The 27,874-nt window shown below is 41.6% G+C and overlaps 3 protein-coding genes across 8 annotated transcripts in view; 1 reads left to right on the forward strand and 2 right to left on the reverse strand.

Moving 5' to 3' along the window:
* LOC102682193 (serine/threonine-protein phosphatase 4 regulatory subunit 3-B) overlaps positions 1–5,674 on the forward strand; it is a 15,638-nt gene extending 9,964 nt beyond the window's left edge. For 3 of the 4 annotated variants that reach the window (XM_015362474.2, XM_015362477.2, XM_015362476.2), the window contains exons 7-17: positions 147–263; positions 682–798; positions 1,197–1,328; positions 1,425–1,527; positions 2,086–2,127; positions 2,281–2,439; positions 2,838–3,007; positions 3,603–3,742; positions 4,248–4,405; positions 4,580–4,779; positions 5,094–5,674. In XM_015362474.2, the coding sequence (XP_015217960.1) occupies positions 147–263; positions 682–798; positions 1,197–1,328; positions 1,425–1,527; positions 2,086–2,127; positions 2,281–2,439; positions 2,838–3,007; positions 3,603–3,742; positions 4,248–4,405; positions 4,580–4,779; positions 5,094–5,198 (1,443 nt within the window). In that variant the 3' untranslated portion in view covers positions 5,199–5,674. The remainder of the gene's footprint in view (positions 1–146; positions 264–681; positions 799–1,196; positions 1,329–1,424; positions 1,528–2,085; positions 2,128–2,280; positions 2,440–2,837; positions 3,008–3,602; positions 3,743–4,247; positions 4,406–4,579; positions 4,780–5,093) is intronic. The other variant, XM_015362475.2, reaches the window with a different exon arrangement.
* Positions 5,675–7,852: 2,178 nt separating this feature from the next.
* cfap36 (cilia and flagella associated protein 36) lies at positions 7,853–21,527 on the reverse strand. The gene is made up of 10 exons (XM_006638431.3): positions 21,247–21,527; positions 20,189–20,253; positions 19,052–19,153; positions 16,583–16,697; positions 15,097–15,184; positions 11,798–11,966; positions 10,535–10,655; positions 9,520–9,677; positions 9,203–9,352; positions 7,853–8,172 (listed from the first exon to the last, which is right to left on the reverse strand). The coding sequence occupies exons 1-10, from the start codon at positions 21,347–21,349 to the stop codon at positions 8,086–8,088; spliced, it is 1,158 nt and encodes a 385-aa protein (XP_006638494.2). The 5' UTR covers positions 21,350–21,527; the 3' UTR covers positions 7,853–8,085.
* A 1,660-nt stretch (positions 21,528–23,187) lies between these two features.
* LOC102689828 (inactive phospholipase D5) overlaps positions 23,188–27,874 on the reverse strand; it is a 66,930-nt gene continuing 62,243 nt past the window's right edge. For all 3 annotated transcript variants that reach the window (XM_069179972.1, XM_069179973.1, XM_069179974.1), the window contains one exon: positions 23,188–27,661. In XM_069179972.1, coding sequence (XP_069036073.1) covers positions 27,432–27,661 — 230 coding nt within the window. In that variant the 3' untranslated portion in view covers positions 23,188–27,431. The remainder of the gene's footprint in view (positions 27,662–27,874) is intronic.

Genomic DNA, 27,874 nt, shown 5'->3' on the forward strand with positions numbered 1-27,874 from the left:
GCTTCCACAGAGACAGTGCTCCTGAACCAAGTTGTAATTTGTAGAAAATAGCAGATGAAGACAGTTGAACTTGATCAGGTTTTATTTTTTGTTCTGCCTTTAACATGATAAAATATCCATTTTAAGCCTTTTTTTTTTCCTTAAAGGTTAACTTTTTCAAAGAGTTCTGTGCATTTTCACAAACATTACAACCACAGAACAGAGACGCATTTTTCAAGACTCTGGCAAACTTGGGAATTCTTCCTGCACTTGAAATAGTGATGGTGAGTAATTGGATTAGCATCATTTTCCTGTATTTTATTCCTAATTTTATGTGAAGAATGAAAATCAATCCTGACCTTTAAAAATAGAAGGAAAAGAGTTACAAAGTGGGGAAACATGCTCCCTGACCATCTCCGAAACTGGGTGGTCTATACCTTGATGACCCCTTGTCTTACTGGATTTCTATGATTTTGAAAAAGCCAAACAATATCAAGCGTACACTCTTAGAAATCCATCAGCATTCAAGCAGCTACATATCTTATCATATTAATGATTGTATGAGCTTTGGTTTGCTCAACTTTGATTTCGAGGCTTTTCACTGGACCGTTCAAGGGGAAAATGGGTTCCAGGATTTTAAGTGTGGAACGCCCTTGCAGACAGGTTTCTTTCAGCTTTCAGTGGAGTCTTTCTTTTTGACAGGGCATGGATGACTTGCAAGTAAGGGCAGCAGCAACAGACATCTTCTCTTATTTGGTGGAGTTCAGTCCGTCCATGGTTCGAGAGTTTGTCATGCAGGAGCCACAGCAGAATGAAGATGTAAGTAGGGATTTGTTGGCCTTTTCAAAGCCGGAATGTGTGAGCGGAAACTTCAAGACCCATTTTTGTGCCTGACCTTTTTTGGACCCTTTTCTGCTTAAAGTTCGTTTTTTGCTGCATTTTTTTTTAAATTACTGCTGATCCAGGTAAACTCTTAGCAGATATAGGTTTGTCATCTGTTTTTGAGCCTTTGGGAGCAACAAGATCAGTATAACATGAGCAGATCTACTACAGGCGAAAGCTTAGTGCTTGGCTTGGATCAAACTTGTCACTGAGGATTTAAGATATGTCATGATTTGATTTTTTGGGGATTGTAATTAGGATTTGCTGATCTAGTTGTCAAAAATCCTGATTTTGGTGAGTAAAGCATCGTTCACTGACTCTTCTCCAATATGCAGGACATTCTTCTGATAAACGTGGTGATCAAACAAATGATCTGTGACACGGACCCAGAGCTGGGGGGAGCTGTCCAGTTGATGGGCCTTCTTCGCACCCTGATCGACCCTGAAAACATGCTGGCACCTACAAATGTAAGACTTGTGTCCATGGTGATCTCTCAGAAGGTCACAAGTGTTTTCAGTCCTCCAACTGTGACTTTATGGAGTGGTTTTTTTTTTGCTTTGCAGAAAACTGAGAAGACAGAATTCCTCAGTTTTTTCTACAAGTACTGCATGCATGTTCTCACTGCTCCTCTTCTGGCTAATACAGCTGAGGAGAAGAATGTCAAAGGTAAGGTGGAACTGACTTTTGCTGCTGCACTGTGAATGTGTCCTGTCCTCCTCTGCTTTAAGGCTCTGCCTGGTCATTGGGTAAGATTTGTGCATGTGCTGTCAGATACTCCAGATACCTGTGCACTGCATTGGGGCTTACAATTCCTTATAGCCCCAAAACCAAGGCAAGATTTAGGGGGTGTTTAAGAGATACTGATTTCTCTAACTGATAAGATTTTTCATATCACAATATGGGTCCACTAATTTGGATGCACTTAATGTTTCTGTGATCTTGATTCAGAGTCATTTTTGAAATATGCCTTCACCTTCCTAACTAGCTATTAACTTGATTAGGTAAAAATTATATGGTCTCTGTTATAAAAGGACAGCTTTTCCCAGATAACTTTCTGTAACAGCTATTGTCTGGAATGTTTTTACAACATGCATGAAGTATAGTTCACTTTTTTAAAAATATTGAAAATGCTACATTTAGCTTATACTGGTGCTCAATATGTAATTATTGTGCTGAAGGTATAGCTGCATTCCTTGTTTTTACTGGCTTGTACTTGTTTGTCAGATGCTGTAGTTGGATCCCCCAAGATTAGTGCAGTTTGTCCTGGTAAGTGCTTGATTTTGCCTTTGAAATTTAGTGCTTTTTTGTGTATTTCAGTGTGGCTCTGTTCTTTGTGCTTTACAGTACATTAGAATTTTAAAGTATAGCTTTGTATGCATTTTCTAAATTGTATTTATTTTAAATATTTGTCCTTTTCAGATAATTTCCAGACAGCCCAATTGTTGGCTTTGATTTTGGAGCTGCTCACGTTCTGTGTGGAACATCACACCTATCACATAAAGAACTACATCATGAACAAAGACCTGCTGAGGCGGGTTCTGGTGCTGATGAACTCTAAACACACCTTCTTAGCTTTGTGTAAGTTTGTCTTCCATAAAGAACAGCCATGCATTAATGAGAGGTTAAAGGTCAGTGGTGCAGTGTAGCTGGTCTTTAAAAAGGTCTGTCTGTGCACTTGAATATGAAAGTATTACTTTACCCCTGACCTCTAAACTGTTTTTCTGCGGATTTCAGATTAGACCTGATTTGGTCTTTTAAATGTATTTTTGACCTTACCCATTCACTCTCCCCTAAAAACTGATTGGAGGTTGTCGGGATTCCCTGTGGTTTCGGTACATTGAGCTCATGATGCTACTGTGTACAGGTTTAGCTGTCAGTCAGGAGTGCTAAACTCTGCACTAGAAATCCCTTTTTGACAGTACTGGAAATGTGATTCCATGGGATTTATCTACTGTTCTTGATTTTGTTGTACACAGGTGCTCTGCGCTTCATGAGAAGAATCATAGGCCTAAAGGATGAGTTTTATAACCGTTACATCATTAAAGGGAACTTATTCGAGCCAGTAATAAATGCCTTGTTGGACAATGGAACGAGATATAATCTTTTAAATTCTGCCATTATTGAGCTCTTTGAGTTCATTAAAGTAGTAAGTGTTTCATCAAACTTGATTTTTTGCAATATTTTGTATATCGTTAAGAACAATTATCTAATAAAGCATAATGTAGAAAAGTAGAACTGATAGTTTGCTTCTAAAAATTAATTTAATTGTCCTGATGTTTATTGTTTAAAGTTATTCAGGCTTTAATTTTAAGTATAAAGACATTTAATTGATTTCTGGTTCATTGTTTTCATACATGTGAAGTACTGCGTGATGTAGAATAGGCTAAAGAATAATATGCACTATATTTTAAAAACTCAAAGCTGGAACAAAGCTTAATTGTGATTTTTTTTCTATGCTTTTCACTGTGAGGTTTGTTTTTTTAGAAATTATAAAAGTGATATTGCAGTGAATGGACCTTGAATATACAGTTAAGGATCACAATTATACTGGAGCTATATTTGCTGTCTGAATGGTGATATAGGTACCATAACATTGGTTGTAAATAAAGCATTTTACCCATACTACATGAGAAACAATGCATTAAATCAATAAGAATGTAAGCAAGAGTATTTTTGAGTGGCAGTTCCAAGATTTTAAATTGAGTTGCTCCTGTTTTAATTTTATTTTCCTTTTCACTTAGGAGGATATTAAATCTCTCATAGCACACATAGTAGATAACTTCTACAAAGCACTTGAATCTATTGAGTATGTTCAGACCTTCAAAGGGCTCAAGACGAGATATGAGCAGGAGAAGGACCGCCAGAGTCAGAGACTCAACAGGTAAGTATGCACTCCACTGGTTCAGTTTTCGTGATTCCAGAAGAAGTTTCACTGAAGCATTTGGCATGTAATGTTATCAGCAATTCTAACACTTTTAAAAAAGTTTTGCTGTGGAAGCAGCCATCCCCTCTCCTAACCTTTTCCTGGCGGAGCTACTGGCATGTCTGTTTTACTTTTGAAGCCATTTTTTTCTGCATACGGCAGTCCATTGCAAAAAAAACTTGACTTTGCCACAGACCGAGAATTTCTGCTAAGGACCAGTTGCTGACACCACCTAGCTAGTACATCATCTGGTTTGGGGCAAACTGGTTGGAAGCTTTCTGCTATTAGTTATAGAAAACCCAAGCTAAAATAGAAAATAGTTGGGGTAAATTAGCAACATGTTGGTTAGAGCTATCCCCTGGACAGAGCCGGAGAAATGGTTCCCTTGTTGTCTGTCAGAAGTGATTTAGCAGAAGTCTGTGGCAACCACTTAGAGTACATTCTCTGCGCTGTGTCATGACAGATACCGCCGGGATGCCAGGTCTCTGGAGGACGATGAAGAAACGTGGTTTAATGAAGATGATGATGAGGAGGGCGAAGCTGTGGTCCTTCCTGTTGAGAAGAGCAAACCAGAGGACGACTTTTCTGACAACTACGGAAAGTTCATAGAAGCGAAAAAAGGTATTTGCATTTGTAAGGGTCATTACAGCATTTTTCTTTAAGTTTAGGTGTGTTTTCACTTAGTTGCAGTTTAAAATAATTGCTATTCAGCTTTTACACGTGCAGAGATTGTGCCGATCGGTCGCCGTAGCTCTTTTCGTGGTGTTGAGCTTGTTCTCCCTCTTGACTGCCCAGTGAAAGAGAGTGAAGACAAGGAGAACCTGCCGAAGAGGACTTCGAGCGGCAGCTTCAAGTTCACCTTCACTCACTCCGCGGGAGCAGGGAACGGGGCGAACGGTGCCAGCAGCAAGTCCTCGGGCTCCCCCACATCTCCCGGCAGTCCCACCAGCTCCTCGGCCAAGCTCGCAGCTGCGCCGGCTGCAGCTGTGACCAAGGTCAGCTGGCTCAGGGCAGTGGTTCTGTTTTTCAGAAGATACCAGGGCATTCGGACTATGTAGTTCCTGTAGTATGGAATCTAAGATGCAGCATAATAAAGATCCTCTGTGATAGTAATAATAGTTTCTGATAAGTTCAAGTGAACCTTACTTTATGAAGGCCTTCCTGTGTGATGAAAGTGTGTACCAAAAGCCAAAAAATGTATTTGCAGGGCTTTCAAGTTTGCCAAAGTGCCACTACAGGGGGCAGATTCAGTGTTGGCGTCTCTGGATTTCACTTTGATCATGAAGGCCCTTTTGTTTTGTTGCACCAGCAGGCGGGTTTGGTTGGTCTTGTGGATTATCCAGACGACGAAGAGGAGGAGGAGGAAGACGAGGAGGAGGAGTCTCCTAGGAAACGGCCTCGCCTAGGATCGTAAAAGGCTCAGGTGCAGGAAGTCTTGCCTGGTCTGACTACATTGGTGCCACTGTTCCGCAGCCCACCGGACTGAGAGAAACCTCTCCTCCCTGCATCCCACTTCAACACAACCACCAGGATAGACCAGGACCCAGGGTGTAGCCACCAGTGTGCCAGTGCTCCCCACTCGACTGGCACGGCATCAGGCCAGGAGCACGGCACATCCCACTACCTGGATACTTTTCAAAACGAGTGAGGGATGCAGGGCTGGTAGCAGGCCAGTCAGGCTGGCAGGACTAGCAGGTTAGTAATGGAAGCCTGACTGAAACTCTAGAGCTTTGGGTCCTAACATTTGGAGAGGACCTGATAGAGAAAAAAAACTAGTTCCAAGGAGCAGGACTCAGACATTCAAACCTGGTCTAATTTGTGGGCCTAATGCTGGAACCATGTCAGTAACAAATCCTGTATTCATAATTTTATTAAAAGTACTGTACAGTGTGCATTTTTTTTACCAGTTTATCCCATGAAGCTATTTCAAAGGGGGGAGCTATACCTGCTAGTGTAAATTTAGAACTCTTCAGGTGGGACCACTGTTTAGTTTTCTTTTAACCAGAAACATGATTCAATGTGGAGAGCACAGTTGCAATAGTGATTTTAAAAAAAACCTATTAAAAATACAGCAAAAGGGGGCAGTTGCTGTCAAGATAACAGGATGTTTAAAGTTTTTAAATCTGTTTTGGCTGTTTGATTTACTTCATGTCAAGGTTACCCTCATTAACTTTATTACAAATAGTATATTTTTTAGGGAAACACTATTTTGATTAAAAAAATCTTCAAAATCTGAGAAACCAACTTATTCAAGGATTCAGATGGTGGTGAGATTTAAGAATTTCTGGAAACTTGCAGAATTAAAAAAAAAACATGCTTAAGTTAACTGCAGTTCATTTGTAAATCAATGTTCTACTTTTTTACCTAATGCAGCTAATCTTTTTCTATTTGCAGAGGAAACAAATCTTTAGGCAGACGTGTTGGTGCAGGTTTTCCTGTAGCATGGTTTTTACAGTCAAACTGTTCCGAGTTTAGCACTGGTTGTTAAACTAGTTGCAGCCATCTGACACTGGTATTCCTCTTGCAGCAACTTTGTTTTGAAATTGCTAAAGCAGATGTAAGCATTTCAAAATAAATCGGTATGCCCATTTGGGGAGTCTAATAGATAAAAAAAAAATGTAACTTTCAAAGGTGGGATCTCTGTAGATTTAATATTTTTTCCAGAAGGTTTTGTATGAGTGAATAAACTGCCACTCTCTCCGTTCTACACCATTTGTATATGTTTGATACATTAAAAAAAGGTTCTGATGTAAAATTCAGAGATTAAATATGATCCTGGCATTAAAATAAGCTAATTTTGTCTTATTACATGCTGGTACTTTTTGTCACCTGAAAGATAATATTCCAGCTACTGTGATGTCTGGTTGGTGTGACTTTTTGGTTGGTGTAAATACTTAATTTCTTACTTCAAAATATCCACACAAGCTATTCTGTGGCAGCATACTGAGGAAACAGTATTACTTATTCCATTGCTCTTTGATTTTAGAAATAACAGGAACAAGTGAAGGTTCATCATTTTCATGCTGAAAAGTGTGTAAAATTAACCTCTGTTCCGTTCCGTTCCTGTGCAGCTTCATACGCGATGGTCAGCAAGCGGATCTGTTCCAGCAGCAAGTCCCCTGCTTCTTTCTGGGGAGCTTGTCAGAATAATAGGGGCACCTTTGAAACAAGCTTTATTCTGGCCTATGTACATGGGCTGGTGGTGGGGAAAGAGGACCTGGCTTTTTTTTAGCAGATAGTGACCTATGGCTTTCAGAAGCCTTATGGGGTCCTGGGATACCTACAGAAGAAATTGCATCCTCTCTTCTAGCTCTTGTGACTTGAATGCTTGATGGCTACAGTTATTCAATATGTATGTGTATACATACCTTGACACCCCCTTCTTGGAGAAATGGCAGCTGAGTCTTTAACATCAAAACCTGTAAAGTGCAGATGAGTCAAAGGGTGCTTCCTGGCTCAGTTTGCCTCTAAGTCTGCATTGCTGGTCCTGTGCATTAAATCTGTGGCATAGAATTGGGCACGCAGCCAAGGGGTTTTTAAGCCTGGTCTTTCCTGACCTATCTGAAATAATTCTGAGCCTAAGCCCTCTCGTTCGCAATAGACGTGTATAATTTCCTTAGCCTATACAACACTCCTGTCACCAAAGCATTTTTTTCTATAGCCACCTGGTGATCAGCTGATGCCAAAGATGTGGGTTTCTACAAAGTCACTGTATAAATGATGCCCAAGCTGGTCTACTTTCATTGTTTTCTACCAGTATATTTACAGCTGCCTGGAACTTTAAAATAGTGAATAATGGACACATTGTGAAATTTCCCCCGTAGTGGGGTGGTATGTTAAAAGTTGGCTTTTGACACAGTGGTTCAGATTTATATAAATAAACTTTAATACAGAGATCACATCTTTGGTACTTCCTGCCTGATGAAAGTTTAGATTGGTACAGTAACATCAGGTGGTTGTCTGTCTAAGGGAAGCATGGCAAATGTCAAATTAACCTAAATTAGAGTCTATTTTATTTTCTTAGGCCACTGTGGTTTAAACTACATAAGCTCTTATTTAAAAAAAATATATAGAAAATTGCTTTATTAAACAGTGTACAGGTCATTACAGCCAGATAATTCAGTCCATTTATTTGCTCCTCTGCAGCTGTGGCTGTAAAGTGAATGATTCTGATGAAGAAGGAAAAATAGTCAATACTGTGTTCCCTAGCTAGAGCTGTACAGTGGAACTGGCACAAAAATCCATCTGCTGTGGTCCAAGGTGCTTGGAGAAACTAGTACTTATCCAGATCCAAAACTCCCTCACGATTTTTTGATGACTTCTTCCTTCAGTTTTTCAGCCAAGTGTTTCCGTTTCTGCAGCTGTCTTTTCTCCTCTTCAGAAATTTCCTTTTGAGAAAACAAAACGTTAACATTGTGCCCCATAGCACCTTCTGCCTTTACTTAAGACCTGAGCTACTGGGCACTTGAATTACAACAACCCTGAAGTTTGCTGTAGCTCTACATGTGTGGGTTATACCCACAGGTAAAACCTCCTCCCAGCCATGATGCAGCTGCATGATCAGTAAAGAAACCTAAAACAATAATATTACCCACTCAGAAGAGATTTATTTTTTGTCAAGGGTATATTGAACATGAAGATAGCACATCATCAGCAGATTAAAGATGACCCTCCCCTACACAGAATGATGTAAATGATTTTGTGGAATGTTCTATGCAGAAATAAAAGGGACTCAATCCCAAATGCATCACACAACAAAACACTGTTTAGGTGCCCTGTGTGCCTGTCTTGGCTGGGACCAGTTCGCGGTCTGTACACTCTCTTCAGCAACTTTATCATTGACTCGTGTACCAGAACTGTCCTTTTTTGCGTGACGACAGAAACAGTGTACAACTGTGAAACAAAGGCAACGCAAAACAAAAAGGAAGTCCTGGTTTGAAGTGCCATGTAAATAATGACATCACAGTGTTTGCTTAATGGTTTTAGCAGTGCAGTGTCCCAAGTTCTTCGTTTAAAATGATGTGTTGAGCACATGGATAATAAATTAGTTTGGCAGTACTGAGCCTAGTTGTTTGATGCAATGGTTGTTCAAAAAGTGGGGTTTAAGTATGTAAAATGAAATATAGCATCTGTACATTTTTTCATCAGAGCACTTATTTTAAAGATATTGCTAGGTTTTTAACCAGTTTCTATCAAAAGTTAGTAATTATCTTTCTGCCATGCTTGTCCTCGATGAAGGAAATTCCATCCTAAAGTATCGGTGATTATTTACATCAAGGAGGATCAAAATGCTACAGAAATCTATGTGGCGTTCAGATGACTTGGACATGCAGTATTCCTATTCTGATCCCAATTAACCTACACCTTGATAAAACAGTTATTGCTGGTGTGTCCGCTACAGGTCAAAAGGTTCATTACCACGGTCCTGGGGGCAAGAGCCACTGGCGATTCCTCTGACGTGGACAGTTTGTCTCTCTGCTCTCTCTTCATGGCTAGCAGCCTGTCCCTCTGCTGTCTCAGATAGTGCGCCCTCTGCTGGAGTTGCTCCTGCTGTGCAGCTGACAGCTCCTACAGCACACGCGCGCACACACACACACAGTTTAAGTAACTCAGTTTGCTAACAAGGCCTAATGACACTCCAGATTTGCTCCAGTGAGTTCTCAAGCTGCTATTAAAAACAGGTGTGATGAACTTCCTTCAGTCCTTCCAACTAGAAAAAGAGCACGTGAACTCACAGTGAAAGGCCTGGATATCCCGGCCTCCCTACGCGCCTCTTCCAGCCAGGCCTCGGCAGCCTCAGTGCTGCTCTTCTCCCTGGGGTCTGCCGCTGGCTCGGACCCCCTGACTGGAGCTCTCACAGGGGCCAGAAGCTTAGCATCTGCACCGCTCCTCCCTGGGCGACACATTGAACACAGTTTGCACCAGATTATTCACTCACTGCACTCAAAACACTCATTCCAGCCTGAAGAGGCACAAAACTGACCGCAGTCCCATGCGGGGGAAGGAGAAGAATGTGTACATAGCTGCATAACAGGTACCTGGAAACTTTCAGTGTTTTTCGACCGAAACGTGTTTTCTTTCTTCTCTCTTCAGCATGGAATTACTATTACTCGTTCCTTTGCAGCCTACACATTCTGATGCAGTTTCCCACCTGAACATATTCTCACTATGTTTTCTCCAGGTGCTTCAGTTCCCTCCCACAGTCCAAAACCCCCTCAGGATTTTCTGAGGACTTTCTTCAGCTTTTCAGCCAAGAGTTTCTGTTTCTGCAGCTGTTGCCTTTAAATGGCATCTCTCCATTGTGCCCTCTCCTTATGCATGGGTGCCCAAGGGCTGTCTCACCCCGAGTGAATCCATGCACCTGCCAGGTTTATAGCTGAACCCGCTAAGTGTAAAGCAGTTACTGAACATGGATGGTTTCTTGTTGCAGATTAGAGCAGCACTACTCTACATGGCTATAGGACATCTTGGCTATACACTGGTCTAGTCTTTGCTAAGCAAATATACACCACAGTGCGGACTCCTCTAAGTTGTACACTCCAGAGTGTTACAAGACCACCATTAATAAGAGCCAGACCAGTTCATTTGTCATAAGATTTAAATATACTGCTTCACTTTAATTATTATATTAGCAACTGAATGACATTTGCATTACTTGTATAGTAATGCAAAAATTGTACAGTTGCTAATACAGTACCACATAATTCACAAGACACAAGACACAAGCACATCTTTACACCTACCACCTACCAGGCAGCAGCTTTGCAGTGGGCTGTGTGCCAACTTTGTTGGTGCCATGTTTCATGTTATCCCCAGCTTTGCCAGCACTTTTTATATTTTTCTCCTCGGCCATCCTTGAGGCATTGCACACCTACAAAGAAAATATACCAACATCACACTCTCTGGATTACATCTTGGCTGCCCATTTTAATCACACTGTTAGCTCCAAGAACATCATCTTTCATGTAATGGTAGATTTAATTCATTTCTTTGTTCACATGCCCATCATTTCCCAAGCATATAGGTCCAAACAAACCCCGAATGTAGTTTATCGTATCACTTTATCAAGTCAACACTACCTATGTTGATTACTGTACTGCAGGAAATCGGAGCTGTTGTCTCATAAAAGCTGACTTGTTCATGTGTCAACAGGTTCAACAGGCTTGCAAAGAGTCAAGTACCCTGAACGTATTGAATGTCAGTCTGCCATCTCAGATCTACTAGGTTAACATCTGTAGATAGGCAGTCCTCCTTTCCAGTGTCCACAGCAAATAACAGTGTTGTCTTCTGGCTTTTTCTCTTCCTGTATTGTAATGCCATGAAATATTGTCACACAGCTTTGTTAAGTGCCTTGGGGCAACCTTGTTGTGAAAGGCGCTATATAAAAATAAACTGAATTGAAAAATAAATTGAAGTATCATTACATCAGAGTTTGGAGAAAAATCTCTTTCTGACCGAGAGAGACGGTGGCCTCAAGGATGCATCCCTGCAAAAATAAGTGCAGTGGACAGAGGTCTCCACCCCTGGACACAAGTCTTCTGACATTAAGGGTATTTTCAGTTAGTGGCTATAGACCATATTAATCCAGACTAATGAATCCAAAGTCTGAATTAAGTAATAATCTTTACAATTATATAGCTTTTTTTCTGGACACTCCAATCAAAGCTCTTTCTAGGTAATGGAGATTCCCCTCCACCACCACCATGCGTGCCAGCAGCCAGAGTGCGCCTTCAGTGGGGAGGAGAGCAGAGTGATGAAGCCAGTTTAGAGATGGGGATTATTAGGAGGCCATGACTGGTAAGAGCCAATGGGAAATGTGGCCAGGACACTGGGGTTACACCCCTACTCTTTTCGAGAAACGCCCTGGGATTTTTAATGAACACAGAGAGTCAAGACCTCCGTTTTATGCAAGGATGGCGCCTTTTTTGAAATACTTTAAGTAAGACTGGTTTGCACTGAAAAGCAGGTCCCTGGACCTGGAAACCCCCTGCTGCCGTGGGAGGAGAGACTCACAGAAGGCGTGCTCTCGGCCCGTTTCTCAGACGCCTGGCCTGGCATCGTATCCTGCCGCTCGGTGCTGTCAAAGGCCATCCGCTCTGTACTGCTGTTGGAAGTCGAGCCACCCTCGTCCTCCGACAGCTGCCTCCTCGCCATGTCCTGCTCATACTCTTCCTTTGATCTCCTGCACCCCCAGATAAAGGTAAAGGTAAAGGTGAAAGTCGGTCCTCAAAACTGCTGCCATTACCCCCGTGCCAAAAAAGCCCAACATGGCTCTGGACAATCTTAACAATTTTCGCCCCATCTCCAACTTACCCTTCCTTTCAAAAATTCTAGAACCGGCTGTCACATTTCAGTTACATAACAACCTCATGACAAATAACCTTTTCGAACCCCTCCAATCTGGCTTTCAAAACTTTTTTCTTTAGAAGACCCTTTACTTAACTGGTTCCATTCTTTACCCCTCTGCTTCTATTTTTCTTAGTACCACCATCCACAGTCTCCTCTTTGTATTGTAATTGTGTTTTATCTTGTGTATTCTTTTTATTTATTGTTGTCATTCTGTAAAGCGCTTTGAGAAGCCACCTCTAAAGGCGCTATATAAAATAAAGTTTTTTATTATTATTATCTCACCCCAGCCTGGCTGTTTCAGCATCTTATAATGTTAGCATGCCCAAAGAGGTTGGGCAGCCAGTTGACCTTGGACCCCTAGAGGGTTTTTTTCTCCTTACTAAGGAGTTTTTGGTTCCTCTCCTCTGTTGTCGTCGGGTTTCTGTTCTGTATTCACAACATGTATGGTCACTTGCTTTGTTAAACGCCTTGGGGCAACCTTGTTGTGAAAGGCGCTATATAAAAATAAATTGAATTTAATTTCTTTATGGTCAGAAAAACATAAAAATTATTATGAATGCAGAGGATGTAAAAAAATACGTTCTTGGCACTTTACAGAAGAATGCTGGAGAAACTTTAAAAAGTTGCACCACATGTTTCATTGACCTCCTCACAAAAGGAGATCTCAAAGAGGTGAAAAACTGAAACAGAAATCCCAGTGAATAAATGAAACTAGTTTCCACATTACAAGGCAACAGACATCACTACATCAACCAGGAGAATCAGGGAGAAAAGGGATAGAGGGGTATCTGATAAGATCCATGTCAGCTTTTGGTCAAAATCCATCAGAGCTAAAAATATTATTTACACAGTTGCCTCACAACCTGATATTAACAGTCTTAAGAAGATTACTTCACCATAGACACAGCTCCTAAGACCTAGCTTAGCGGGAATAGCATCAATCCCATTATGGGACTATCCAGGGCTCCCACAGCAGGAAGTTATCATTCCTGCAGGTGATCATCCACTTTCACCAGACCCACAACTCTTCACCTCTTTACAGCGTCCACTGCAAGACAGCGACTGCAAGAAAACTCTCATCAGAGAGACGTCACGTGTATATATGCAAGAGAAGCAGAAACGTTACAGAGTGGGAGAGGAACTGAGAGATGCCAGTCCAGAGAATAGTAACCAGGTACATTTCAGGGCTGAAGGGAATGTCCAACTCCGAAAGGCTAAAAGAACCGTATAGATTTAGAATGGAGCACGAACGGACTACGAGAGGACCTGATTCAAATATTCAGAAGCTAAACACAGCGGACCACATCAGATTCGACAGTGAAACAAAACAAAGGAGTCAAGTGGACACTACGTAGAAGCTTGTCTAAAACTGAGATCAGAAAGTAAGTAGTTCACCACACAGAACGCTAGTAATGTGGGGTGTGGAACAAGCTAACTACCCATGTTTTTGAAGCCAATACCCCAGATTCTTTCAAGAAACAGCCAGAAGGAAACCTTGGATCAATTACTAGTAATCACACACGTCTGATAGGCCTTCTCATTTGTAACCTCTTATGTTTTCATAACCAACTGCATTTTGCGAAGCGTCCCACACTGAAACAAGCTTTAAGGCTGTTTCGGAAAGCAGCAGGGCACTGCTGAGTCCCATTCTTTCACCCCTGTGCCCTGGCAAACTCTCTGATCTCAGCCACAGCGCCAGGTCCCTCATTCACCTGCTGATCTAATCAGAGGTGGATGAGCTCCAAGATTCAGTCTAAGCCCTGCAAGGGTCACTGGGGCACAGTGAAGCATGTTGTTCTCCACATCAGCACTGGCAGCACCCTGACCACAGTGCCGTTCACTGTGTAGACGCTAGGTATAGGAAACAGGAAGGCTGCCAGCACATGACAGGGCAGACCTGAACTACTGGAGGTCCAGTTAAACTTGCTCAGAAATCCTGGAGAGAGAAAATGCCAAAGGAAGAAACGAGAATACATTAACTTGTGCAATTCCACAGATTCCCTTTAGAGCCCAGAGCATGGCAAGCAGTCCAAGTACAAAGCTATACAAGTACAAGCATGCTTTTTCATACTTTGTTTTATATGAATATTCAGAATATTTATAATAATATTCAGAATATTTATGTTAACAAAAAGCATTAATTGGCCATCAAAAGAAAATCATACAAAAAAAAGAAAATCACAGTGCCTAAACCACACTAAGGCTGTCCCCATCATGAAAGAGTCCAGTTAGTCACACCTAGACTACACAAATGTAAAATTTGGGAATTCAGTGCATTTGTTCTCAATTATAACAAGTATAGTAAAGGATAAAGTAAAATGTCTCTAAAATGTGCTCATCCATAAAAACTACAAATACAAAATGTGAAATGCTAAGCTATATATGGCTACTTATGATAAAGACTTTGTTGTCTGTGTTAATAATTTACATCTAGAAAATGATGAAGCACAAAATACAAAGTAAATGTTAGGAAAGAGTTAAAAGTACACAATTTCAATCAACTGATGACTGACAGTATAACTTGTGTATTTTGGTCACCAAATTGTTGCCCTGGAATCAGTCCAGAGAAGAGCTACCGGATTCATTCTGGGGCTTAAGCGAATGTCCTACACTGACAGGCTGAAGGTACCAAACCTTGGAGGAAACCTGATCCCAGAATTCATCATCCTCGGCGGCATCACCAATGTCAAACTAGCAGAAGTATTGAGAGTCACAGCGCGACATCACCCAGCAGACAAGTGGAAACTACATGGAAGTGCATTGAAAACGGGAGCCATGTCTTTACACAGAAGGTTGTGGGAGTGTGGAACAAGCTACCCTGCCATATTGCCCAAGTAGATACTCAGTATTCTGTCTGTGAATGCTCAGATGAGATCCTCAGATCAGTTTGTTATCTACCAACTGGGCTAGATGGGCTGAATGGCCTCATTTTCCATTCATTAAAAAGTTGATAATTCACTTACTTCAGCACTTCTTTCAGTATCCTTAACTCCTGCTGCTCCAGCTCTGATATCATGTCTGCACCATCTGTCAGACACTCGGGCAGGGTACCTGCGCAGTGGGGAGAGTTAACATACCTGAGCAGCACAGACAGAATGAGCTGTGTGCCACATCACTCTTATTAGCTTCAGTAGTATCTGGCTGAAACCCTAAGGGTGAGTTACAATGAGAGGAATACAACAAAAATACATTTAAAAAGCTACAGCAAGCTCTGTAATACCAAAAAAAAGATAACAGAAACAGGGCATAACACCAATGTGACACAGGAGATGGGAGTGTAACAATATGAACTACAAACAGCATTTTACTGATGGGAGGCAGGAACAGATCTCAGGATTTACCTGTCCTTATTGCTCAAACTAGACATCCAAACCCTGCCTGAATCACATGCATACGCTCATGACCTCTAAAAATCTCAGAATTGTACAATTACGTATATCAGCTAAAATACATTTACAACAAAAAGTATTGATTACACTTTGAAGTTTGCATGTTTAGATCAAGAACATAAGTGATATTACACAGTTCAGACTAGGAATAAATACGAATATTTAGTGTTTTCATTAATGTATTCACTCAGCTCATGTTTAATGGGTGTGTGTAGGGGGAAGAGTTCCCCTATCCTCAAGTTACTGCTGGCTGTTAAAATGTTAAAACAGACTCCTGAAGGCTTTGGGCCTCAACTGCCTGCCAAGTGCCAACACTTGAATAACTCTGCAAAGCTCTTAGTCTGACATTTAAACACAGGAACAAGGCATCATCCACGGAGAAACACTTTGCAGAGACAAATTTGGTGAGGTCCTTTCATCTTAAAACCGGGAAAATCTCTTAACGACCCAGGAAAGTCTAAGATAAATAAAGCTTCAGTGTTAATCCATCTGGGGTCGAGCAAACAGCTCTACACAGTGAAACTGTTTCAACTGACTTTGCTTCTCCTTCATGTTTCTTCATGAAGATGAAGAGTCTGGTTTGAACAAACCCTGAAGCCTGAACAGTTTTCCATCCTGCAGGCTGATCTGATCAGATCCTAAGAGCTAAATAAAGGTGGACCTGACCAGTACTGGGATAGAAATCCTCTGACGATCAGAGGACTCTCTGGATCAGTAATCTACAATTAAGGAAGGAAGCGCCATGGATTGGATTTTAAGTCAAGGTCCTAAGTATTCTGTCATAAAGACCACATGGCACTGAATATAAAAAGCAGATATCTTAACCCTGGTGTCCTGGCTAAATTCTGCTAAGGACAATCTGACCCCGTAACATTCCTACTTAATTCAACTGGTGTGGCAGTTCCCACCTGATCTCCTGTGTAATGGGGCAGCTGACGCATAATATCAATTGTAAGTCACTTAGGTGGGGCTGCACTCCAGCGGTTAAAGAAATGGGTCCTCTCCTATAGGCAAGATCACTCTGGACAGAAAGCAGTACGTAAACGTAAAGAATTATTACCATTCCTCTCCTGAATCACACGCAGGGCCTGCAGCTGCAGCTCCACATTCTTCTGAACCATCAGTGACTTGAACACCTCAAAATCCTCTGTTGCAAGCACCGGCTGAAAGACATTCTAGGGGAGCAGAAAACAGGAAGTCATCTTAGTGTGGCCGAAGGGTTCCTGCAAAGCATAGGAAAGACGAAGACAGTGTGCACACCCACCCTCTGCATCGCCCACTGTAGGGCCATGCACTTCTTTGTACACTGAACCCTAGGGCAGAATCAACACTGATGACAACCTGTTCTTCACTAAGGTGTCCCTATTATACATGTCAGGGGTTTTGCAGAGTTTAGAAACAAACTAACTCTCTGTAAAACAGGGAATTCATCTATCCATTTCCTAACCACTTTATGCAATACAGGGTTGAGAGGGAGTCAAAGCCTATCCAATGCCAAGCAATGGACACAAGACAGGATACACAAGACAGCAGTCTAGCACAGAGCTCACACAGACACACACACACACTTGACCCAGGGCCAGTTTTCATACCAGTCATTGGACTGTGGAAGGAAACCCACACAAACACAGGGAGAAATGCAGAGTCCATGCAGACAGTACACAGGAATTGAACCCAGGGCCCCACTAACCACTGTGCCAGTCCTGAGGGAGCTCAATTATTTAGTACCCAAGGGATACCTGCAATCTCTTGGAATCAAAGAAGTGGTTAGGACACAGAATTATTATTTCATAAAAGAATACTGTTGTTAATATTGTATTTATTAATCTCTTTTCATGGTGAGATCATAAACATGCTTTACAGTTATCTTAAGATAAAGTATTTTAGTGGAAAACAACAAAAACATAACATACTCATAAAGCATAGATGTTTCTAGCTCTTTCTGGCTCAGGGAAATACTGAGAGACTATCGCTATTCCTTTCTTTGGCACCTACCCTACTGAAAGCAGAGGAAAACACTTCAGTGTTTAGAAACAGGTCCAAGCATCCTACATCCTCCAGTGTTAGTAATACGAATGTCTACGACAAAGTGTGCAGTTTATACATATTTTATGAAATACAATTTTTTTTTTCTATGAAGAGAATAATTTCATCTTTCACAATGCCCCCTGCTTACCAATGTCAGCTTTCTGGTAATTGATCAGTTTAAACTTTCATTAAGAAAACCTTAATTTGAACACTTCAAAGCTGTATGTCATTAATTCCATAGGTTTGTAGATTCATAATATAGGCTTCATTAAAGAATCCTGTTACACGTATTGCTGGCGTTGTAGGTTTTGTTTAATACCGTAACTATGGCACAATGTAAAACAATCTGATGTATGGAAAGCGGTCTGTTAGGTTAATGAGGCTTTAATGGTCAGTAATTAACACAGCAATACTGTTGTCATTGTAATTCTTTTGTACTATATAAAAGTTAAGAAATTATTACTCGATTCTTCTGGGATTTGGGAAAAAGATTTACATATACTATTATGGGAATTAAGTTTTCAAATGACAGTTTTTTGCCTTTTGATCGTTACATGAAACGAATTGTGTTTGTAAATGAAGGGGTAACTGTACTGTATTTTTCGAATACAGTAAAGTTCGCCCACAGTTTGTAGTAGCAGGTAGAGGGATATCGCACAAAGAGGCTTTGTAATGCTATATAAGGAGGACATGTAATTAATTCCTTGAGAAATAGCAGGTGAGAGAAAGCTGATGTTACAACAGAAAAGCAACGACTTCAGTCAACACAGGTGAGCCATTTACTTTTGTCAATAGGAGCTGAAGCCTGATTTTCGGGTTTGAAGAAGAGACCTTCTGAAGTCCCTTCACTACTCTGCATTCAAACTCAGGCTTCACAAAGTTCCCGTTTCTCCTTTGGCCAATTCTTTTTTATATTCACAAATTAGAATGGATCCCAGCTGTGGTCAAACCCATCTGTCTACGAAAGTCTCACTTAACACTCTCTCATGTCAGCTGTGTCATCAACACGGGCTCCTCAACGCTGCCCTTGAGTTCAGGGTTTTATACAATTGTCAAGAAGCAGGCAACAACACACCAGTTACTTCATGATGATGGGTAAAATGAACAAAAACCAGCAATTACACAATGTTTTTATTTTAACGCTCATTTACTGTGCAAAAACTTCCTCTTAAGCAAAAGCTAACTCCCTAGCCTTACAATGGACATTTTGCATTTCTCCTTTTAGGAGACAGAAAACAAAAGAGTGAATTTGGATGCTAAACAGCTCATCTCCTCAAGAGCGCCTATCTGGAATTGGAGTGTTGACTAGTCTGGATGCAAATGATTCTGTAAGAGCAGAACAAGGCACTCAGCAGCCTTCAAGAAATAAGGATGCGCCACAGCCATCAAGGTCACCTGGTACCAGCCAGTGAGGACAGGACTCGGGCTGACAGGATATCTCTACGATCACAGCATCCAGGAGTTCTGGTGCTTGACCAGCCACACAATGCTACTCACTAACCTGCAGGGCTTTGGACTTGGCGAGTGGAGAGGTGCAGGCTTCCAACAGCTGCTCCTCGTTGATCCCAACCTCCTGCATGTAGTTTTCCAGCAGCTTTTCTACCTGCAATAAGTGAACAGAGTAAGACTCTTCCAGGCCTGCAGACTGTGGACAGTGTCTGGGGTTCCTGTCCTACCAATAGGTCAAGTGAATTCAGGCTCCACTTGTGCTTGAACAGTGGCAACAGCACTTTGGTTAGTGCAAACTAAACTTTCTACTGTTCTGTGAAATTAAAACCATGCTAAGGAAATACAAATCAGGGCTCAGTTCCCAGGCTGAGCTCTCGGGAGTCCCACACCAGACTAGTCTTACATTGTGAAATATGGAGTGTGGTTTTGGCAAAGTGCATCTATGACAGCCTGCAGGCACTCTTGGGACTTTAGCACACAAATCCCATCTTTCTCAGGATGTCAAAGAGATGAGGTGTGTAGAAGGGTAACTGGAACATTCCACTCATATTCAAGAAACTCAGCCAGGAAGTGACAACACCGTTTGTAAAAACTTCAGTTAAAGCAACTCAATCAGCTTACTGCAAGGAGACAAACACATGGGAAACTACATGGAAAAGGCTGGTTTAAGAAGCTGCACTAAACTGAACACCTTTCATTTTTTTGGATGCTTGAAGGAATTACACTGTTTCCATAAATGAAAAGTGATAAATAACAGGACCACCTCAGAAATGTTTTCACATATTGTTTATTCTAAAGAGCCCTTTCTTGAAAGAGAGTAAAACACGAATGAAAGTAAAACTCACAACTCATACTGTTTACTTCTTATATGCTGATTATGAGCTCTCGTCATTTAGCCATATGCCTTCGATAAACACTTACAGCTTCCAGAAAAAAAACAAAACAATGCTAAACCTCTTGTACCCTCTGAACTACACCTAGAGCAAGATTCGGATATAAATGGTAAAATGCTAAATCCTGGGAAAGGTGGAAAAAAAGTGAAATTACTTTGCAGTGATTACAGAGTTTTGCTGCTTATAAAAATACACACAATACTTTTATACCATTTTCTGTTTGGTTCAATACCTTTTTTCTAATGTTAGTTAAAACAGCTCTCATCGTCCAACGAGCCCCATCCACTCTTACTCACCAGCTCCTTGTACTGCTGATGGATCTCTGTGTAGGTCAGTTTGTTTTCATCTTCGTCATCGAAGACTGTAAGCGAACCACAACACGCAGATCGTGAGAGCAGGGTGGCAGGCGGAGGTCACGCACGTCTCTGACCGACACACCGCGATTCCCCACCAGCCCCACTCCCACATACTCCCCCCTGAGTTCCACAGTCTTACTCATCATCTTCTTCTTAACACCGCTATCATTATAAAACAGCACAACCATCGTCAAAGAGGTCAGGACAAAATATTTCACGAACAGGTCCTGTAAAATAATCTCTAATAACAATTGTTCTGTAATATTTAAGAGTTGCAGAAGTGAGACACCGCAGTACTCCTGGGGACACAGAGCCGTCTCCCAGACAGGAGTAGCACAGATTCAGAGGAGGGGGTGAGACACACGCTTCATAAGGCCCATAGGCTTCGACTGTGCTTGTAGAGGGCATTTAGGCTGATTTGATTTATCCCAGTAGTCTTGTTACATTTGTTCACCATTTTCCCCCAACAAATCACAATTTGAAGTTACCAAACTAACAGATTAAACTGCATGTTAAGGCACTTCCAAAGATGATGTACAAAAAACTGCGAAAATTGATTAATTAAGCAGGCAACCGGACCGACACGTGGACGGCCGAACCGAACCGTGCACATCAAGGGGTAGCACGAGGAGGGGTCGCTGCTGTGGACGCAAAATTACGTCAGTCCACACAGCACACAGCCCCCCCGCTCCCGAATTTCACACCTCCACCTTCAAACCCACAGTTTCAAACGGAAAACAACAACAGCGCCAACGCTAAAACGGTCTTAACCAACACCCCCACCTCTCTCCTGCGATCAGTGTGTGAACACGGCACTCTGCACCAATGCAGAGACAGGAACAACCGCATTCAGCGCAGACACCCCCTGCGGCATCACCACCCACCCCAGGACCCTGCCGAGCCTGACCTCGGGTCCAGCACCGCGCTACAGGCTCGCAGCAGTGCACCCCACTTAATGCAAACACCCCCTCGAGTGATGTCAATAGACGGGACTCTACCTGTGCATTTATTCTCCATAAAATCCGTGAGTGGCACGACCCACGCCGGGCTGCCCAGGTATTCCGCAATGCTCTCCACAACCCAATCGCTGTCCTCTGCCATGTTCGGGGACACGGGGCGGCCTGTGAGGCTCAGTCTCGTCCTGCTTCTGTCCAGGAGGGCGCTTGCTCAGCCGCAGACACTCGGGCATTTGTTGTTGTTACTCGGCAGCAACTCCCACCACCAGCTCGCGCCGCCCGCAGCAAACCAGCGCCGCGACCAGGAGCTGCGCAGGCGCACTCCCCCCGCGACCCGGATGACGCTAATCGGCTTCCATGGCAACGCCGTGCGTCAGACCGCCGTGCTCCGCTCGCGGATGAGCCGCTGTGAGGCGCGCAGCCCTGCGCTGTGCACGCTAATCCCCGCGGCCTGGAATGCTCTGTGCTGTTAAAATAAGCATTTTAATCTACAATCGAAAATCAGTGGCACACCGACCTCCTTTTCGTGTTATTTTTTAAAAAGTAGAACATTTTCGCGATTTACAAGTTTCAGGTTTAATCTCATCTTTTCAGGTGGGGACTGAAACCATCAGGAACTGTTCGTTTGCAGCAGACCCCGATCTTGAATCCGGCCTCTGTCCCCAGGCCAGAGATTTTTAAACCAGAGATTTTTGGAATTGCTAAACATTGTTTTTAAGATCAATTTGTTGTGGTGGGAATATTAAAAACGGACTAAAAAATGTTCACGGGCATAATAATAAGACTTGCCAAACCACAGCAATCATAACCTGAAATCTGTAAAATCCCAAACACACAGACAAGGACAAAAGACGTGTCCAAACAGTAGCAACTGTGGTGTCCCCATTTCTTAAGGATGTGAAAGCGTTAATAATTATATGAAATCATGCCTTATTATTCTGAAGGCTGTAGAACACGGTGTCGATGTATACGTGCTGCCTGTAAATCACTCTGGTCCTGGCCGCTGTATTCCAGGCGCTAATATTTGTGGTCTTTAAAAGCTACAATATGTTCCTCTTGGTTTTTTAAATGTTTTTTCAAACATTTAACAGGATTTTTAACAAAATCTCTAAAAATGTGTGTGCACCAATGACAGCTGGCTTCTTGGAGTTGTGTTTGTACCCTTGTATATTATTGATATCTGATCAATGTTTGTGTCAAGATCCCCTTTCAGAAAACAATTCTTGTGTTCAGAGCTCGGATGTTTGGCTTGCTAGAGAAGTATCTTTCAGTTCTGTAAAACACAAATGACCCTGACTTTCTGAAACAGGACACTGAGAAAATAATATGATGGACATTTCCTGCACTACGCTGAGGATCTCCCGTGTGAGGACTACATTAATCTGCTGTTGTGGGAAATTCTTCATCAGAGGAGCAGGAGACAGTCTTGTGCAGATTCAGTTTTATTGACCTCAATGCTGACAGCAACATGTGCTGGGTCTGCCTAGCAGATCAGACAAACTGCAAGGGTTTCCCAGCTCTTATATACAGTCAGAAAGCAGTTTATTTCACAATCTGAGTGCTTGTCCTGTTCTTTGATATGTAATTACTTCTTGTCCTGCTCTTCTCTGGGTTCTGTCCTTTGACACGCAGCAGGCATTTCTGCTTTATCCTGTTTCTAGTATGTTTGTGGGTGTTGGTCCTATCTTTTGTTATGTAGCGTTAAGTCACTGGGGCTGCTAAAGCAAGTCAGCTTTATTGCATCTTAACTTTGTTGAAGGCTAAATTAACAGACCCCAGCAACACCTTCCACAATGTGATTAAGTGGTAATATTGCAGTGCTGGATATGTGATATACAGTATTTACATGTCCCACTTCACCTGCCCATTTGCTGTGGTCGTGTCACATTGATGCCAAGCTTTTCCTCCACTGTGCCCAGGGATCGCACTCTGTTTTCTCCACCACATGGCAGCCTCTCACAAAGGAGCCGGACAAATTTCTTGAAACAATTTTATTGACAGGTACAAATTAATTAAAGCTATTAATTTAACTTATAAGTGTATATAGGATGTAGCATTCATATACATTTGCATGGTTATACAATAAATATACATTCCTCTGCATTTTAAAATATTGCAAAACTTTCAAAGATATAATGTTCATAAAAGGCAGGTCATGCAAACGGGTAGCATGCCAATTTTGGAAGAAAAAAAATTATTTACTCTGGATTTAGCATGAGCAACGCATATTATTTACAGAGCCGTAAGCCATTTTAAAAAGAGCATCTCCAGAAATATCCTGTACAGATGTCACAGGTCCTCAGGCCTAGACTCTGCGTGTGGATTCTGTCAGATTGTGGTTTATCTTCATGCCAGTGCTGCTGATTTCAATATGGCTGGGATCTGTAATCATTTCAGAGTTTAGGAAATCATCAGTTATTCCAACAGTTGAGCTAATATGTACAATATCACTATTTCTGTGCACAGTCTACTGAATAATACCAGTAAACTTTATTTTTATATAGTGCCTTTAAAAGTGGCTTTTCAAAGCACTTTACAGAACAACATAAAAAAACACATTGAGAGGAGATAGTAGATGGGGGTGTGTTAAGTAAAAGCCCTTCTAAACAAGAAAGTTTTCAGTTCAGATTTGAAGGAGCTCGGGGAAGCTGAGTAAAGAATTGAAGGATTCTGTAAAATATAAAAAAGGACTGCAGGCAGTTAAAAATCTTCATGTCCATAACTTTCAAACGACAAGGTCTGTTCCAAGACATGTCCAGATATAAAACTGAAATGTGAGATCATTGTTAAGAGTCAGCACATGATGTTTTCTATCAAACAAGAGCCTGGTATCAGGCTGGAAACTGGAGTTTACATTTCAGATGAAATCAAACCTATGAAAGTTATGTTAAAATGCTGTAGTTTTGTTTTAGCTGGTAATGCTAAACCCTAACCTGTGTTAGAAGTATGGGACAGCAGTGGGTTAAACATGGGGCATTTTAATTAAGGGGCTAGTTAGTGAGTTTGAGTAAAAGGTGCTGTTCTCCCTGTGAAACTATTAGTAAATATGGGACTGTGATTTTCTATTGTACAGAATGACATCATATCTTCAGATGGTTTGTATTTGAAAACCATGGACCTAGTGCAAATACAATTCACATGGAGAGTAGCAGCAGGGAAATCTTTCCTTAAGGGAAATATGTGTTGTTAGCAAAGGATCATTCTTTTAACGTAAAACAAATCTGGAGTTAAATTAAATTTGTAACTTTCCTTTGTGCTCTACAACTTATATTGGAATTACTGGAGACTGCTGAATGTGTTTTTCCTTTAATGGAGGAAAAACAAACATACTTAAGTTTTTTTATGTCCCTGTGTGAAAAGATTTATTGCTGAAATAAAAAAAAAACTTTAAAAGTTTGCCCAGAAGTCACATAGCCCTGTCTACATGAATCTTTGAATAAGCTGCAATTGGAAAACTTTCACCAGTGCAATGTAAAAAAAAAATTGTGCAGTGTGTTCTTAAAGGGTCAAGCATTTTAAACCAGACGTTTCTGGATTTTATTCTGTCCATTGTCCGTATGTTCAGCCCAGAGATGTCACCAGGATTAGAGAAAATGTTGGCTGTTTGGGTAGGAAAACGTGATTAGATGAGGTGATTTGACAACAGTAGCATTAGATCTAGCCTGTGAGATTGGAAAAAAAGCAGTGCATAAAAGGCCAAAGAAAATTGTTAAACTTCTTACAGAACATTGTCTGCGTGTTGTAACAGAGAGGAAAAAGCATGCTGACTGGTGTGCCAGAAAAACATATCATACATTCAATATGAAGAAGATACGTTTGCTACAGTCCTTGTCCTCAGTACTTGAGCTCTGTTTCCATCAGGAATGTGCTACCAGCATTGTGATGGTGAAGAGATCTAGATTCCTAACACTAGATGGCAGTGTGAGACTTTTAGACAGGCGAACTCCGCATAAACCAGGCTCCTTGAACAGAACTGTCCTCCTTCACCGAATAGACGTGTCTTCTGGCTCCATTTTTCTGAAGCTGTAAGCATCAGCCTATCTGTGCTGGAGATGGACATCCTAACCCCTTGAATGGCTCATGCAGTGAACGATGGTACACAGTGGTTTTTCTATTAACATTGCAATTATGTACTAATGTTAAGACGAAATATCGCCCCCCAAAAACAAACTTCTCTTTACAAAGGCTGCCTTGCAATTAGTTCCCCTCGGTTCTGCTCTTGAGCCTCACTGTGCTCAGCAGGAGGTCTCCAGACATGGTCCTGGAGAGATCCAGTCCTGCAGGTTCGATGGGTAGGGTCTAATTCTTCGGTCCTTCAAGGCCGAGAACAATTGAAATATGATCAATTGAACAGGTGGTGTTATCAGTTAAGTAGAGATCATTTGGAACAAAAATCAGAATATCATTCAGCTCTAAAAGACTATTGATCCCTTTAATGATACATTATTTGCTGAATTGATCAAATGCTGAAATAGCTGTTCCTGATCTTCAAATAACAGGTGATTTAGGGTGACTTATAAAAAGTAACTGGACTGGACTGGGGCTTTCCAGGACCCCTGGTGTACAGAGACAAATTCGTTTGATCCCATGAGCAAAGCAAGAGCCATTTTCACAAGGAAGTCAAGTTCTGCTGCCCTTCAACTGCCAAGGAGGTCAAGCAAATTTAAAGGAGATTTGCAAATTTCAGCATCAGTACTCCCTGCCTATAACTATTTGTATACAGCGCATGACATGCAAACCCACTTTTTACAGCAAACAGTCTTCTCAGCTGGCAAACAAAGTACTTCTAGTTTCATATAAAGAAATATAAAAACATGAGTAATGTTTGATCCTTGTGTAAAAAACTGATACAACGCAGCGCACGCTGATATTAAGAATATTTGGTTTAAAAAAGCAGTTTCCTCATTTCTGTTGAAGTAGGTACAAAAAGACTGACTATGTTAGAAAGAGACATGCTTTTCTTAAAAAGAATGAAAATGTACTTATTTTCAAGATGTTCAAAATGGAATTTAAAAGCTGAGTTAATGTTTATGTTTTGTGTATATCTATCTTTATAAAAATACAATTAAATTAAATGCACGCACAACTGTTTGATCGTTTTTATCGGGCGGCCAAGAATAAATCTCAGCTCAGACCCATCTCAGAGGACTAGTGACAGACCTGGAGTCTCCTGGCAGCTCAGTTTCAGCCCAATGTGTCTGTTTCACACAGCTGAGCTGAATATGTGTTAGACAAGAGGGAGAAATATTTAATTTAACCTGGGCCTTTGTTGATAATTAATAGTAAAAGAACAAAAATACTGTGGTGACTTGTGTTTGTTTGAAAGTGACGCACGGCTTGACTGATCTGTGATCTGTGATCTCTTTTGAAGTGGCCGAGGGAGAGGACATGTGTCCAGAGGGACACGGCGACGATTCCTCTGGCGCCTTTTGTCCGAGAGAAGAAGAGGAAATTGCTGTCGTAGCTGCAGAGTGAGGAAGGTGCGATCGACCCCGTCCGTCTCCGCTCAACCCTCTCTATACCTCATCCTGCCGCCAGGGGGCAGACGAATCGAAGGCGAAATGCATCTTTGAGGCCAGGAATGCAGTGCAGTAAATTATTTTCCTCCTTTTAACACCCTGAGGATTCACTGTCTCTCTGTGATTGTGTAAGATTTCTTGTAAAAATAAGAGCCTTATTTGATCAGAAGTCTGCTTTTCAATGCCGACTTAGGTTAATGCAAATGGTAATAAGCACAATGTCTTAAACTTAGCCAGTGTCGAGTGAGTGACAGGTGAATGCTGCCTGCTTCTTGTTAGCTCATTAATTCCACAATGTTTTTTTTTTTTCACAATTAACGCAATTTCAAGACCTACCTTGCTGGAATATGTGGGACTTAAGTAAGTCCCATTTTAATGATCTGGAATGCGAATGCTTTGTTTAAGAATGCTGTGGCGACATCCAAGTTTAAAAAGACTATCCCTCTCCTCCTAATCAAAATATCCAGCACTGTATGTATATGCACGTAGCAAAGAACTTTGCTTTTCATCTTGTTGTGCTGATGTTGCGTTCGCACTGTTTCTGTTTAAAAAAAAAAAGAATTCAGGCACCGCTTTGAATTAGAAAATCAATCAAAGTTGCTTCTTACTAAGCAGGTCTCGCTGAGAGTCTGACGGCTCGGGTGCCGGTTTGGTTCCCAGCTGTGAGAAATCCGGTCCGAGCTCAGGAAGCGGCGGAGTGGAGTCCGCCTACACACTGTACTGCGAGCCCTTCGGCGAGGCCGGCTGGTTCATCCTGTGTTTAATGCACTCGGGAATCTTGTTGGCTTGTAGGCTCTTGCTGTGCCGAGAATACCAGTCCCTCTCAAACACGGTTTTGAGCTGGTCCAGGATGGTGTGGTTGGTCCTGTTTTCCTGTCGGATCACTAGCCCGGCTCCAGCATTGTAGGCAAACTCGTTCCCCACCCAGTCAAAGTTCCCTGAAACAAATGCCAGACAGATCATATTAAATTTACCTTTAATACTGTTTTTCCAAATGAGTCAGCTCTTCTAAAAAAACCTGTCTGCACAAACGAGTGGTTATTCATAACTGCAGTATAGTCGTGAAAAATAAGCATCACACAGCAACATACTGTAGGTGCCCAGTTTATCATGTCCAGATTATCATTCTCGATTATCTGAAGCATTGAAAA

The sequence above is a fragment of the Lepisosteus oculatus genome, chromosome 17 (assembly GCF_040954835.1).
Source record: "Lepisosteus oculatus isolate fLepOcu1 chromosome 17, fLepOcu1.hap2, whole genome shotgun sequence".
NCBI lineage: Eukaryota > Metazoa > Chordata > Actinopteri > Semionotiformes > Lepisosteidae > Lepisosteus > Lepisosteus oculatus.